The sequence below is a fragment of the Lissotriton vulgaris genome, chromosome 7 (assembly GCF_964263255.1).
Source record: "Lissotriton vulgaris chromosome 7, aLisVul1.2, whole genome shotgun sequence".
Taxonomy (NCBI): Eukaryota; Metazoa; Chordata; class Amphibia; order Caudata; family Salamandridae; genus Lissotriton; species Lissotriton vulgaris.
Window position 1 is genome coordinate 1,596,655,520 of NC_141695.1, and position 13,836 is coordinate 1,596,669,355.

General features: G+C 43.6%; 1 protein-coding gene across 1 annotated transcript; it reads left to right on the plus strand.

Moving 5' to 3' along the window:
- The first annotated feature begins 603 nt into the window (after positions 1-603).
- On the plus strand, positions 604-13,346 carry LOC147706063 (phosphoenolpyruvate carboxykinase, cytosolic [GTP]-like). The gene is made up of 8 exons (XM_086932510.1): positions 604-748; positions 2,631-2,834; positions 2,931-3,118; positions 8,729-8,891; positions 9,522-9,746; positions 9,864-9,995; positions 11,829-11,924; positions 12,867-13,346. Exons 1-8 carry the CDS (start codon positions 691-693, stop codon positions 13,319-13,321), a joined length of 1,521 nt encoding a protein of 506 aa, XP_086788636.1. The 5' UTR covers positions 604-690; the 3' UTR covers positions 13,322-13,346.
- The last annotated feature ends 490 nt before the right edge of the window (positions 13,347-13,836 follow it).

A 13,836-nucleotide genomic window follows, 5' to 3' on the forward strand; every position in this document is an offset into this window, starting at 1 on the left:
TGTGAGTGTGTTATGAATGTCAGTTGGATGAGGGCTGAGCAGCAGGACAGCTGCTCCTGATGGGGTTATCATCTTAACTTAACATCTTAATAAAGTAACATAAAGAACCTACTGTTCCAGCTTTCATTTGATTACTTCACTGTCCTGATGCTTCGGTGCCAACATCCGGGTATCTTCTTAATCATTTTTCGACCCTATTTCACTGGAAGACGTAATTCGCCATCTTTAAGCATCTAAATCAGGATCCCCTATGGATATATGCCCTCCAAACACCATGTCTCTGATAACAACGAGTTGTGCCCCTCCAATTCAGGAGATTTTTAACTCTTCTATTGCCAACGGCTTTATCCCAATGGCGTGGAAGGAAGCCCATGTCCGCCCTATTTTAAAAAAACTAACAGCAGATCACACAGTCCTGAATAACTATAGACCGTTATCATTGCTCCCTCTGTTAGGGAAAATACTGGAAACCCATATAAATAAACAACCGAGCCATTATTTGGAGGTCAATAACATCTTGAACATATCGCAATCCGGCTTCCGGCCGGGCTTTAGCACTGAGACTGCCATTCTGGCAGTCACAGACCCAGGGATGTAGCCCAAATTGAGAGCAAGACGGTCATCGTTACTCAAGAGCAGAGGGACACCGTGCCCATCTCCAAGACTGGAACCAGTCAGCTGGGGCGCTGGATGTCAGAGGACGGCTTCGATAAGGCATTTAAGGCCCGGTTTCCAGGATGCATGAAAGGTAAGGCTTAAAATACAACATCATTTAGAAAGCCCACAAAGATGAGGGAACAAAAATAATTGATGCACAAGATTCTTTAACATGTTGAAAATATGTTGATACCATGCATAGCAATGTTTAATAATTTACCTATTAGGTACATTGAAAATATGTGGGGAATATTGTTGGATAAGAATCTCTATGTTGGTTGGAAGTGCCAATCAAATTATTCAATACAGGGAAATAGCAGATTTTGTTAATGGTCTCATAAATAATCCCTCGTGTAGAAATCAACCAAGCCAATGTTATGACAAACATTGACTACATGAAGTGAATCGGTTAAAACATCTGCCAAAGACCAATGTATACAGAGATAAATAGGAGTTTGGCCTGTTGTTTTGTAGAGTGGATAAGATGTTGACAGTAAATCATGTAAACCAACAGACAGCTGGCACACATATTCTACAGCTAACTGTAGGACAGTGACACACCCTCTTCTTAAACAGGAAGGTCGATGGGTAGATGGATCATCAGTGCACTATGTTGGAAGTTGCTAATTGATAAATAGAAACAAATTTTCTGATAAGAGATAGGGAAAACAGGAATTGTGGCAAACCATTGCTTTTGATTTGTGGCAGCACAATGGAGGCGCAAAATTTCAGACACCCCAAACCTTTCCTCAATCAGAGTTCCCACATTTAACTGGATCGGAGATGGTGTTAGTCCCCAGTTTCATGGGAAAATGTGTCCACTAGTTAAGACACCTTACAAAGCATAACAAATCATAAACACAAAAATTAAATAAATGGTTAGAGATCAATCAAAAGTTAAAGTGTTTTATTACAAAACTCAAGAATAATGCGTTACACAGTCAGTGTCATGAAAGCCCTCCAATGCGAAGTTATACAGAATATTCAAAAATCTGAAATTATTCTATGTCCCAAATAGAAGAAATCAGAACTAAAACAGACAGCATCCCATTCTAGCATTCAGGAAGGCTCTGTATCATCCCCAACATCAAGGTGTTTTTACACATTATTTTCGCATATGAAATTACAGTGACCATGAACTCACTGTGGTGTGAGTAAATGTATCATTTCATCAGCAAATCAGAGCACATGAAAAATAAAAGTCACATTGCCTTCAAAGCACTAACCCACCACATGAATACATTATTCAGCTCCCTCTATGCTAATGTCGCCTGGAGATGCTAGAACATAACTACATACATGAACAATAAGGCATTATGTAAATGAATGGAGCACAGTAAACTAACGGAAAGACTTTGTGAATGTTTCAAATTGTGGAGGAACAGCGAAAAGTTAATCAAGAGCAGACAAGTAACAATAGAAATAAACCATTATATTTCAGCTTGACTGTGTGCTAAAGAGTTTCCAAGGAGAGAAGATGGGTAGGGGAGAAGACAGGAGTAATGGCAGAGATTGGCTTCTATTTTGGAGAATATGGTGTTTGCACTAATAATGTGGCCTATTTAATGTACATCAGAAAAAAACACTGATAAACATCATAGAAAATGAATTCCAAAAGCAATAGCACTACAGCAGTGTATACATGTTAAATCAGGTGTGAAAATGCATTCGGCACATTGTTTATGACGCATAACAAAAATATAAATTCATAAAAATCTCTTACAGTTTCCATCTCTTACCAAGACCAATTGGTTACCTTTTAAGTGAAATCTGTATGTAATTGATGAGATCAATTGTGATTGCTTACGCATTTTTTTTTCAAATGCATCCAGATTTTTCCGGTTTATAAAAGGCTCCCCTTCAGGTCATGAGTGTTCACAATGAAGATAGGCAGTCTAGTCTGTGTGAGCTGTGGTACATAATGCCATCTCTATGGCAACTTTCCTTAACATGAAACGTGTGTTGTTTTGTAGGTCGCACCATGTACGTCATCCCTTTCAGCATGGGTCCCATTGGGTCGCCCCTGTCCAAGATTGGGATTGAGCTGACGGACTCGCCGTACGTCGTTGCCAGCATGAGGATCATGACCCGGATGGGCACCGACATCTTACGAGCCCTGGGCGGCAGCGAGTTTGTGAAATGCCTCCATTCGGTTGGCTGCCCCTTACCACTGCAAAGTAGGTTAACAACAGGTTTTAGGGAAGTTTCTCTTCCTCTTTCTCTTCATCTGGTTCAAATTTGATATTAATGTTGCACTTATTGTATGTCTGCAGATCCCTTGGTGAACAACTGGCCATGTAACCCTGATCTGACGCTCATCGCGCACATACCTGAACGCAGAGAGATCGTGTCCTTCGGCAGCGGCTACGGAGGGAACTCCTTGTTGGGGAAAAAGTGCTTTGCACTGAGGATCGCCAGCAGGTTTGCCAAGGAGGAGGGATGGCTGGCTGAGCACATGCTGGTAGGATGTGGTTATATCTACATGAAAGTCATACAGTGTACTGTAGGCACCAAATACAAAAATATATGTAAATTGTCTTGCTTTATCATTAGCTTTTAGGCAATATGTGATAGTCAGGGCCACTGAAATCATATGATTCTGCGGCTGTGGTGTTTTCCGCTTAGTTATGGATTTACTGCATTTGCCAAATCATCCCTCACTTGCTGCATAATCTGCAAAATTTAACAAAAACAAACGTTGTTTCTTGCTCAAATGCATTAAAAGTTACAAAAAACACAGCAAAATAATGAATTACTACAATCACAAATTGTGTTGCACTGGCCGGCACAATTTGGTTTTCCTGCCGCACAATTTAGTCAACGCTGTAACGTAATTTGGTCCTCCCCTGCTGCATAATTCCAGTGGCCCTGGATGAAGTCTGGGATCCCTTTCGAAATCAGGTGGACATGTTGAATACAATTGCAGACATAGTGACAGTTCCAAGATGTAATTATTATTGCAATGGTAGTAAAGTGCATGCTCAGTAAAGCGCAGTTGAGAGCCAGCATCCGCAGTCGTTCATGGTTAAGTCGCAAATTCTATGCGAATGGCAGGCGAATGTAACTAAATGTGTTCACAATGGAGGAAAGGAGCCCTAAAGAGGATATCATGGAATCAATTAGATACCTCAGAGGCATAAGCACAGTACAGGTGATAAACATGCTTCAGAGAGGTTGCATAGCACCATATCGTTCCTCAAATATAGACCTACAGATATATCATGACCATAATATCGTCTACGAAAATATTGTCAAGTTAAGAGTAGATTTCCTATTGTTAACTCCATCACAACAATATTCTGGGATTCACAATATAAATGTAGGTCACTAGGTCTCCCAGAACATTTTGGTACAACTCTCTTCAGGAGATCAAGTAACATTAGAACTGACAGAGAAATGTGAACGTGTGAACTGCAAAGGCTCTAACGCTTAGTCGCTGTAAATTTGGTGTGATAATTGCTCACACATATTTTGAGATACCCTGGTGGGCATTCATTAGCAGGTGGGCAATTACTGCGCCAAGTTAGTTTCAGAGTCTGTAATGGGAGCTAAAGCTGTAATTGTGCTTGTTTCCTCCTTCTGAGGTGCACAAACTCTGCTCTGTTGTCCCACAACAGATGTGGCTTACTGTACCTGGTGAAAGTCATGCAGTCAAACACCTGCAGGATGATGCAGTGCAGTTTGTAAACTTGGTGCAAACAGTCACACATGCAAATCTAATCAGGGAGGACTTTTGTGAAATTCTCTTAGACATTTCATTGGAGTGAACAGGGTGAGACCAACATGTTGTTACATTGCTAGTAAAGTTGTGTGCAGCTACCAACACAGTTGCACCTCTCTCACGACAGACAACTTACCGTTTAGTGAACAACTAGATAATGCTACTTTGTAGGCTTACAGACCATTATGGCAACAGACTGTGCTAGAGCTTTTGCCGCCTGGGGCGGTCCCTGAGTTTCCTGCTCAGTGACGGCCGGTGCATGTAAGCGCGCAAGGGGGGGGGGAGTCGACAGACGGCGGCGAGGGAAAATAAAATGTAAAGAAAGAAAACGACTTGCCTTGCACTCGCCAAAATTGCTCACCTCACCCGACGCCCAGAAAAAAGGGCTGAACAAGGTGGACCGCCCCCCAGCTACGCCAATGGGCTGCACTTAAGTGTAAATATTTAATAAGTTCGATCTGTCAGTAGTTTAGAAATACCTTTATGGAGAGTGCCTTAACCCCTTTGCTGCGGGGGTTGTTCCCCACTGTGCTGGGGGGCAGGGGGGTGCGCACAGCGCCGGCCTGCTCATGACGAGCTCAACTCGTCATGAGGCACGGCGCTCCTGTGCTCATGATGAGCTGAGCTCGTCACAGGTGCATTGGCTCCCGTGGAACGCTCAGCACAGCAGGGGAATTCTCCCCGCACCTGAGCGTTCCACGGGCCATGACGAGCTGAGCTCGTCATGAGCACCGGAGCGCCGTGGCTCATGACAAGCTCAGCTCGTCATGAGCAACGAAGGTGTTAAAAGAAGCACAGCTATCTGAGAGTTTACAGCACAACAAATCATAGCAAATATACAAAAATAAACTGGTTCTCTCTCTCTGATGGCTGCGGATAAACGGACTGAAATTGTCGTAATCCGTATTCCTCCTTTTTTTCTTAACATCCATGTAGCATTGTGAAGTCCAGAAGGACTATATGCATGTCATTACTCCTTAAACAATTGGAATCTTTAATGTTGTGGTTCCTGAATATTGACTACAGAATATAGTTGAACACTAATATCATAGACAGAATAGCAAGGGACAATATATCAAAAGGTAAGTATGTGTAGATTTTCTATACCCAACTCCACATCTACATACCTTGACAATAGACATATATTTCTATAAACACATCATTGGGGAGGGCCTAAGGGATATTTAAAGACCACGCATAGGTTGTATCCCCTGTATACCAGAATATGCTCAACCTGAAAAACCTATGGGTCTGACTTCTGATTCATGTATCAGGAAAGGAGCTGTGGTCTCAAATTAATGAGAGTACCTGCTCAAGGCGTCATCCAGAAGATGGTTGCCCCTGTGTTAGCAAAATAAACACCCGTGTTGGATTCCCATCAATATCATGTATGACCAATATTCTCATGTGGTCCTCCGTCCTGGGTACAGTGTCTCTAGATCATTGAGACCAGGTAGTACCGTCTGTGGACACATGGTTTACACATGCCAACACAAGGAACAATCATAAGGATCTGGTCAGACGGGTAGGTGCAGTGCAACAAAGAAAAGTGTGTGAAAAGTTAAAATAGGATAGAGAATCTCATTCCAATCCTGATACCTTGTAGAAGTGTGGTGGGAAGGAGGAATACACAGATCTTCTCAGCCAAGCACGCCTACGTACCCCAACATTAGCTAAGATCCTTTACCTCTTGACCTGTGCTGGACATTGCAGGGCAGCCAAATAGCCCTCGCTGAGGGATTCTCAGTGAAGTCCCCATTATATCAGCAATTTGGTGTCAGCCCCTTCCATCGCCTCCGCAAAAGTCTGATCTGCAGGTGAAAGACTTTGAGGAGTATTTCCATTTTAAATAAAGCTTGAGGTTGGTTGATATTGGGCTCCGCCCAGTTCTTCAAAGCAGCAAAATACTATCCCTCTTGAAAAGAAACTTGTCCTTCATTTGGCCTCGAAAAAAGAGCCCTGTTCACCAGCCCAGAGAGATGCTTGTAGCGAATAGATTCTGCAGGTGCCTGTTTCCTGCAAGGTGACACCAAGGCTGGGACGCTGAAGTAGGAAGCCCACTTGATGACACAGAGGAACCTGCACTGTTCAAGATGGGGGAGTAGGCCCCTGTACAGTGAGAGAGAAGAAAGGCCCAGCAAACTCATGAAGGCCACCTTCAAGAAGAGAAGTGCCCTGGAAGTACAGTGCAGCCACGGCCTGTGGAGGGAGTTTCGATGGGGCGGAGAGGCGGGGGAGGGGCATGGTGGGGGGTGGTGCGCTACGAAATTTGTTTTATTTATTTAATTATTTACTTACCTTCAATTATCAATGCTCCGGTTTTTAGCACCCCCCACCCTGCCCCTCCCCCGCCCCGCCTCTCCGCCCCACCGAAACTCCCTCCACAGGCCGTGGCTGGTACAGTGACCTTGCAGCCCAGCTGCTCTGCTCAATCCCATGATATAATCAAGAATGTTAAGGACCTGAGGGGAGCATTCAGAAATTATGTTTGTTGGTGACCCTGCATTGTCCCTGACCCTCTTCATACCATTTTTGAATTTCTGGTAGCCTATATTTGCCCTTTTGCATCCAAAGCAGCAAAATACTATCCCTCTTGAAAAGAAACTTGTCCTTCATTTGGCCTCGAAAAAAGAGCCCTGTTCACCAGCCCAGAGAGATGCTTGTAGCGAATAGATTCTGCAGGTGCCTGTTTCCTGCAAGGTGACACCAAGGCTGGGACGCTGAAGTAGGAAGCCCACTTGATGACACAGAGGAACCTGCACTGTTCAAGATGGGGGAGTAGGCCCCTGTACAGTGAGAGAGAAGAAAGGCCCAGCAAACTCATGAAGGCCACCTTCAAGAAGAGAAGTGCCCTGGAAGTACAGTGCAGCCACGGCCTGTGGAGGGAGTCCTGCACCCTGGCCCAACGCTGATGAAAACCCGATCCTCAAAATACTGAGCACTGCTTCTATGTTCCACTGAATTAGTACTGTCATCTCAGGCCGCAATCGGAAGTTCACGAAGACATCTGAATATGGGCATACCCAAACCTTTTCCATGCAGAAAGATTGGTCAAAGATTCCCATGTCATTTGCTTTATATAAACTACTACAAACAAGATTGGGTTGCATCTAAACTTTAACGGATGCTATTCTTGTCCATAAAGAACGTTATGTAATTTTCTTTATGCAAAGAAAAAAACAATGTCTTTTATTAAATAGCTATCCATGAGCGGATCTTGGAGAATTGACTCTGTTTAGGTACTTACGTCATGCAATATCTGTATTTCAAAACCTCTACTGTCTTCTGCAGTCAATCAAGACTAATGATCTTAAGGGCCGATTATGATAGCGGTTTTTCCGTAGCCTCCGGGCCGGCGGAACCACCGCCAGCCTGGAGGATGAGGAAAAACCGCTGCGGAGCCTCCAAAGACCCACCGCCTAATTAGGATGGCTGGTGGGTCTGAAATTTCGTCCGCAGCTTTTCCACCGCGGTCGCCTACCGACCGTGGCGGAAAAGCTCTAACATGGCTGGCGGTGTCTATCAGACACCGCCAGCCATATTAGGATGGTGGTGAATACATGCTTTTCCACGGCGGCTTTTCCGCCATTGAAAAGCATACGGACGTTCACTTCGGGGGCCCGTTGCGGGCCCCCTGGGTGAAGGGGTGTGGGGGGGTACCTATGGTACCCCCCTGCATTTGCGTGCACAAAGCGGCAGGCAGTGCGCAGTGCCTGCTGCTTTGTGCATGCAAATTCGATGCATGCATTTTTAACCTTGCGGTGGGTACAGCTTGAAGCTGCAACCGCCGCAATGTTAAAGATAGAGGATGTGACCGCCACCCTGATGGTCACATCCTAATCTACTCGGAGGGAACGCCACAGCCCCTGCGGATGTTCCCTCCTCCTCAAGGGTCGCGGACGGACTTGAGTCCGTCCGCGATCCTAATCACCCTTTAGTCTTGATTGACTGCAGATTTAGATCTCAGCAGATGGGTTACTCGGTCACAATGGTGACGGATATCCCGTTACAGGTACTGCCCAGCAACCTCTGACTGCCCCAGTAGCCCTAAATCATCTGCAGGACTTAGCATTCACATGCATGCATCTAATATGTCTGCAGCAATTATCACAGAGGGAATCTTCTTGAACCTTCTCCAAAAGGTTCCAAAGAGCTGGAAGTGACTCAAACATCCTTAGTCTCACGTTGCATACGTGGAAAATATTGCGATACCTTGTTTCTAGTAAGTAGATAGGAGAAAACAGGCGTCTGTTCCATTAGAGCAGAGTGAGCGGTAATTTGTGTTTTTTGGTTGGTGTGACAATACATGGGACACTCCACAGTGAGCAAACATCTGTTTATCTTCCCCAGATATTGGGCATTACAAATCCAGAAGGTGAGAAGAAATATTTTGCAGCCGCCTTCCCTAGTGCATGTGGGAAAACCAACATGGCCATGATGAACCCAACGCTGCCCGGGTGGAAAATTGAGTGTGTGGGAGATGACATTGCCTGGATGAAGTTTGATGAACAAGGTAACTTGCTCATCTCTGAGGATTTTGGCTGCTTTACTGTTATACGTCAAGAGCTTTAAGACCTGCTTTTTGTTCAGGATAGTGAGACGGATTCACCAATTCCAGCTGGTCTCTCTGCAGCAAAATATAGGGATTACTAGTTACTTTCCAATGCATGGGGAATAATACTGGTTCCATGTGCTTTTTACCATTCCAGGGAATTTAATGGCACAAGTCTGCATCAGTTCACAACCTGCTTGGAGCAGACGGCAAACGGACGCAGGGATCCTGTTATGGCTTGTGGTGTGGGTGGCGGAGGTGGGAGAAGGGTCAGGAGTGGGAGGAAGAGCCCGGGAAGCGTTTGCTACCCCTGCATCCCTGCATGCTGAAGGAAGATGAGAGGCAGGGGGAGGGTCTATGCTGCAACCCCAGTGTCCTCTCTGTGTGGAACACTGTCTCAAAGCTCGGGATTAGCAAATCAAGTAATTGAAGTCATGATAATTTGGGATCCAGAGATACCCAAAAATCTGTAATTAACCGGAGCATCTAAGGCACACCATTCCAGGTTGTTCGTACTAAGGTTGTATATGATGCACTATGTGAGGGCAAGTCTTTAGTTTCTTTCTAACAGATAACGTTGCTATGTTGCAGGTCACCTCAGGGCTATTAATCCAGAGAATGGATTTTTTGGTGTTGCTCCTGGAACATCAGTCAAGACAAACCCAAATGCCATGAAGACCATCGAGACGAACACAATCTTCACCAATGTTGGGGAGACCAGTGATGGTGGCATCTACTGGGAGGGCATTGGAGATATCCTGGAACCTGGGGTGACTCTGACATCATGGAAGAACAAGGAATGGACACCTGACAGTGGTAAGAAAGAATGCCCAGACACTTCTGAAAGTAGAGCTCTTTTTTATCCCTTTTTGGGCTAGCTTGTAGACTTGATCTTTGGTTCTCATATGTCACATTGCCTTTTCATCACTCCAGATGAGCCTTGTGCCCATCCCAACTCCCGGTTCTGCACTCCCGCCAGCCAGTGTCCCATCATTGATCCGGCATGGGAATCCCCTGAGGGCGTGCCCATCGAGGGCATTATTTTTGGAGGCCGCAGACCTAAAGGTAACTACTGTTAATCATTTTTTGAAGAAGTTAAAACTAGCCTCTTTCTGTGCAGAGTTGCATACAATTGGTAACAAAAATGTAGTCACTATTCAACCACTGTTTTTCCACAACAACTTGACATCGTAAAACAGAAGGGTGGAAACATTTCCACCGTTGAAAATGGAGCGAACTAACCAGGTGCAAGACACGCGTCTCTGCAGCTCTTGCCACGCAGGGGGGCCAGGGGGGGGGGGGGGGGCAAACCTTTAGAGCTCCGTTAAAACCAAGGCCAATATATATATGTATATATATATATATATATATATATATATATATATATATATATATATATATATATATATATATATTTATATATATATATATATATATATATATATATATATATATATATATATATATATATATATATATATATGTGTGTGTGTGTGAGATAAGGGATACCTAGTGGCCCCTCAACACATTTTGCAGGGGGTCCCATTATTTTGTAGTATACCACTGGTGCCAACATACTGCTTATAAAAGACATTGCTTCTGTAGCACAAGCGCCTAAAACGGACTAGTCTCCTACAAGTATAAACAGGGTTATCCCATGGACTGTAGGAGCAGAATGATAAGCGCTGTGCTGCATAATTTTCTGTCTTAACCTCTACACTATGATTAGTTCCTGGTGTCTGACTTTCCCAAGTCCTTTTTCCCCTGTTACTGGTCCACCCCATCACTCTTGCAGGAGGGTGATGATTCTATACCTGTACCGCCTGTCAATTAACACCGAACCTCACTTTTTTTCCACACAAAGTAAAATTCTGGCATTGTTTTATTTAATTTATTTAAGATGCTTGAAAGAGATCTTTTATTATATTGACCCACTGGTTGAGCCTAAAATATAGATGTCTGAGTACTATTCCCACAACCATTCATCTGAAGTATCCAGTAATAAACACAATTCTTTTTGACTTCGTCACGTGGCGATTTTTAACATCGCCCAATAAACCCCAATCTAGATAACAAAATGTAGACATTGATCCTCCCCCAAAATGCCTCTTTTGACCTCTGGTAATGTGTGCACATTTGGGGAATTGATACTGAATAACATCATCTGTGCCTGAAATAATAAGCAATTTAGTTTATTTTGAAAAAAGCCTATAAGTAGGGCCACTGGAATTATGCTGCAAGAAAGGAACAAATTATAGAAAATTATGCAACATAATATGGCACATTGTGTGATGGTAGCAGTTCATTATTTTGTCATTGTTACACATTTTAACAGTGTCTGGACAGAGGTTTTACCTAATTAGTACTAGTGTAACACCAAACTACAGCACTATGCAACTGAAAGGTGAAGTACCTTCTGCAATGCAGCAACACGTGTCGCTGCATTTTTAGTAACATTTGTTCCGTTTGAGCTAAAAACAACTTTTTTTTATAACAATCTGCTAATTATACAGCAGGAGATGAGTTATGTGGCAAATGACACAAATCAATAATTATGTGAAAAATGCTGCAGAATCAATTCCAGTGGCCCTGCCATTAAGGATCTGCCAAAATATGGCTGATTCTTAGTGCGGTCTACATCTCTTCGCCTAAAGAATATCGACTGATCACTGTGTCCTGAAGCTATTTTGTAGGCGTAATGGGGGAATATGGAGAGTGATTTATTAGCCTTACCCTGTACCAAGAAGCCACATTTGTGGCATGATTTGTATAACTTTCACAATAAATTCCCAGTTGAAGGGTTAAAAAAATTGTTTTTTGTAGTCATAACTAATTGGTGGAAGTTGTCATGGTTTTCCGATCGAATATGGGACTTATGGTTCTTCCTCTGGTCTGCAGGTGTTCCTCTGGTGTATGGTGCTCTGAGCTGGGCGCATGGGGTGTTTGTAGGGGCGGCCATGAGATCTGAGTCCACAGCTGCTGCAGAGCACAAAGGTGAGTCAAATTTTTATTTTGTGCTATTAAATGTCGTGCAAGGTCTTCTCTGTCACAGTCTGGTTAAATATACACCAGCGTTCAAACAAAACAAAGTCATTTTTGAAAAATATACTGGCATATTATCAAGCCCAATTTTGCCGCTTTAGCGGCCGCTTTCGGCCAAAAAGCGGCAATTTAAATATCGCTCTATTATCAAGGACCCGCTAACCCATGTTTCCTTCAGTTGGCAGCCATCTTTTCTTCACTTTGCATGTCAGCGATTATTATCGCTAATGGCATGCAAAGTGGGCGTTCCTCACAGAACAACATGGGTAAACATCGCTAATACTGCATTACGATATTTACAAGGATGCCCCAGACCCGCAAATCGATGATCGAAGTCGCGCTAAGGCCCCTTCGTTGAAAAGATTTTAACTCCTGCTATTAATCCGACTTAGTCATCTATAACATGGGAGGTGGATCTCAGGGCTAAGTCCACTTCAGCCTATTATCACGGTTTACATTTTCGCAGGGCATTTTTCGCTAAATTTTCCCAAGCTAATGCATGTTATTATCACCCTCTATCGCTGGATTTCACATCGCCTGGGGAAAGGCGTTAATAATACGTCGCTAACCCGGTGCTAAAATCCAGCGATGGACATCGATAATTAAAATCGCGCTATAGGTGATTTACGATAATTATCGCATGTGCTTGATAATATGCCCCATATTTTTCTGTACTCGCAATTAAGACTCCCTGTCACTCCCTTGTCACAAAAACATAAACCTTCAAACAAAGTACCTAAAATTGGACACCATCACTTCCAAACTTAACTGTCTTTAAAAAAAACTCACCCTGACTAACAAAAAGTTTTTTTTAATGAGTGTGTATAAGTCTGTGCTCTCCCCTAAAAATAACTTGTGCCATTTACATGTGATTCTTTACTCATTCAATTTCAGGCAAAGTCATCATGCACGATCCTTTTGCCATGAGGCCTTTCTTCGGCTACAACTTCGGCCGCTACCTCGCCCACTGGCTGAGCATGGAGCACTTCCCCGCCGCCAAACTACCCAAGATCTTCCATGTCAACTGGTTCCGCAAAGATGCACAAGGCAAATTCCTCTGGCCCGGCTATGGTGAGAACTCCCGTGTTCTGGAGTGGATGTTCCGAAGGATCAACGGCGAGGGGTGCGCGGATCGCACAGCCGTCGGCTATGTGCCCACTGCCACGGACTTCAACTTAAAAGGGCTGGGAGATGTCAACATGGCAGAGCTGTTCCACCTGTCCAGGGAATTCTGGGAAGAGGAAGTGGAAGACATCAAGAAATACTTTGATGAACAAGTCAACACGGACCTTCCATATGAAATAGAGCGGGAGCTCCTCGAGCTGGAAAATAGAATTAAACAGCTGTGAGCTGCAGGTCAGAGTGATTGGTGAATCACTTAATGAACATAATTGAACAATAACTAAGAAACCTCGAAATCTGAGGTGCAGGCAAAGGCCACTGCGGTGACTACTATATTATTACGTATATAGTAAAGGCACATTAAAAGTTGATACAATGACTGCGGCAGTCCGGAAAAGCCTCAGTAAGCCTGTAGCAGCACTGTATCAGCAATGCTTGGAATGTTTAGCTATGATAACATATATGAGTCATGTGCCAGAAGTTGCTATGCAGTTGGACCTGTGGTCTTCAGTTTTTTCTGACTTCCAGAGTAATGTTAAATTTTACAAAAGGTCCACTTCAACAAAGGGAGTCTCGGAAGAGGATGAGTGTGAAAGCAACAGATAGAATGCAAACATAGTAAGCTCGCATCCTTATCACCTCTTGCTTTTATACTACATAAAAAAGTGGCAAAACATATGGATTTTAAAAAACAATGCAAGAAAGAGTGAAATTCAAGGAATTGTTGGATAACTGCACGGTT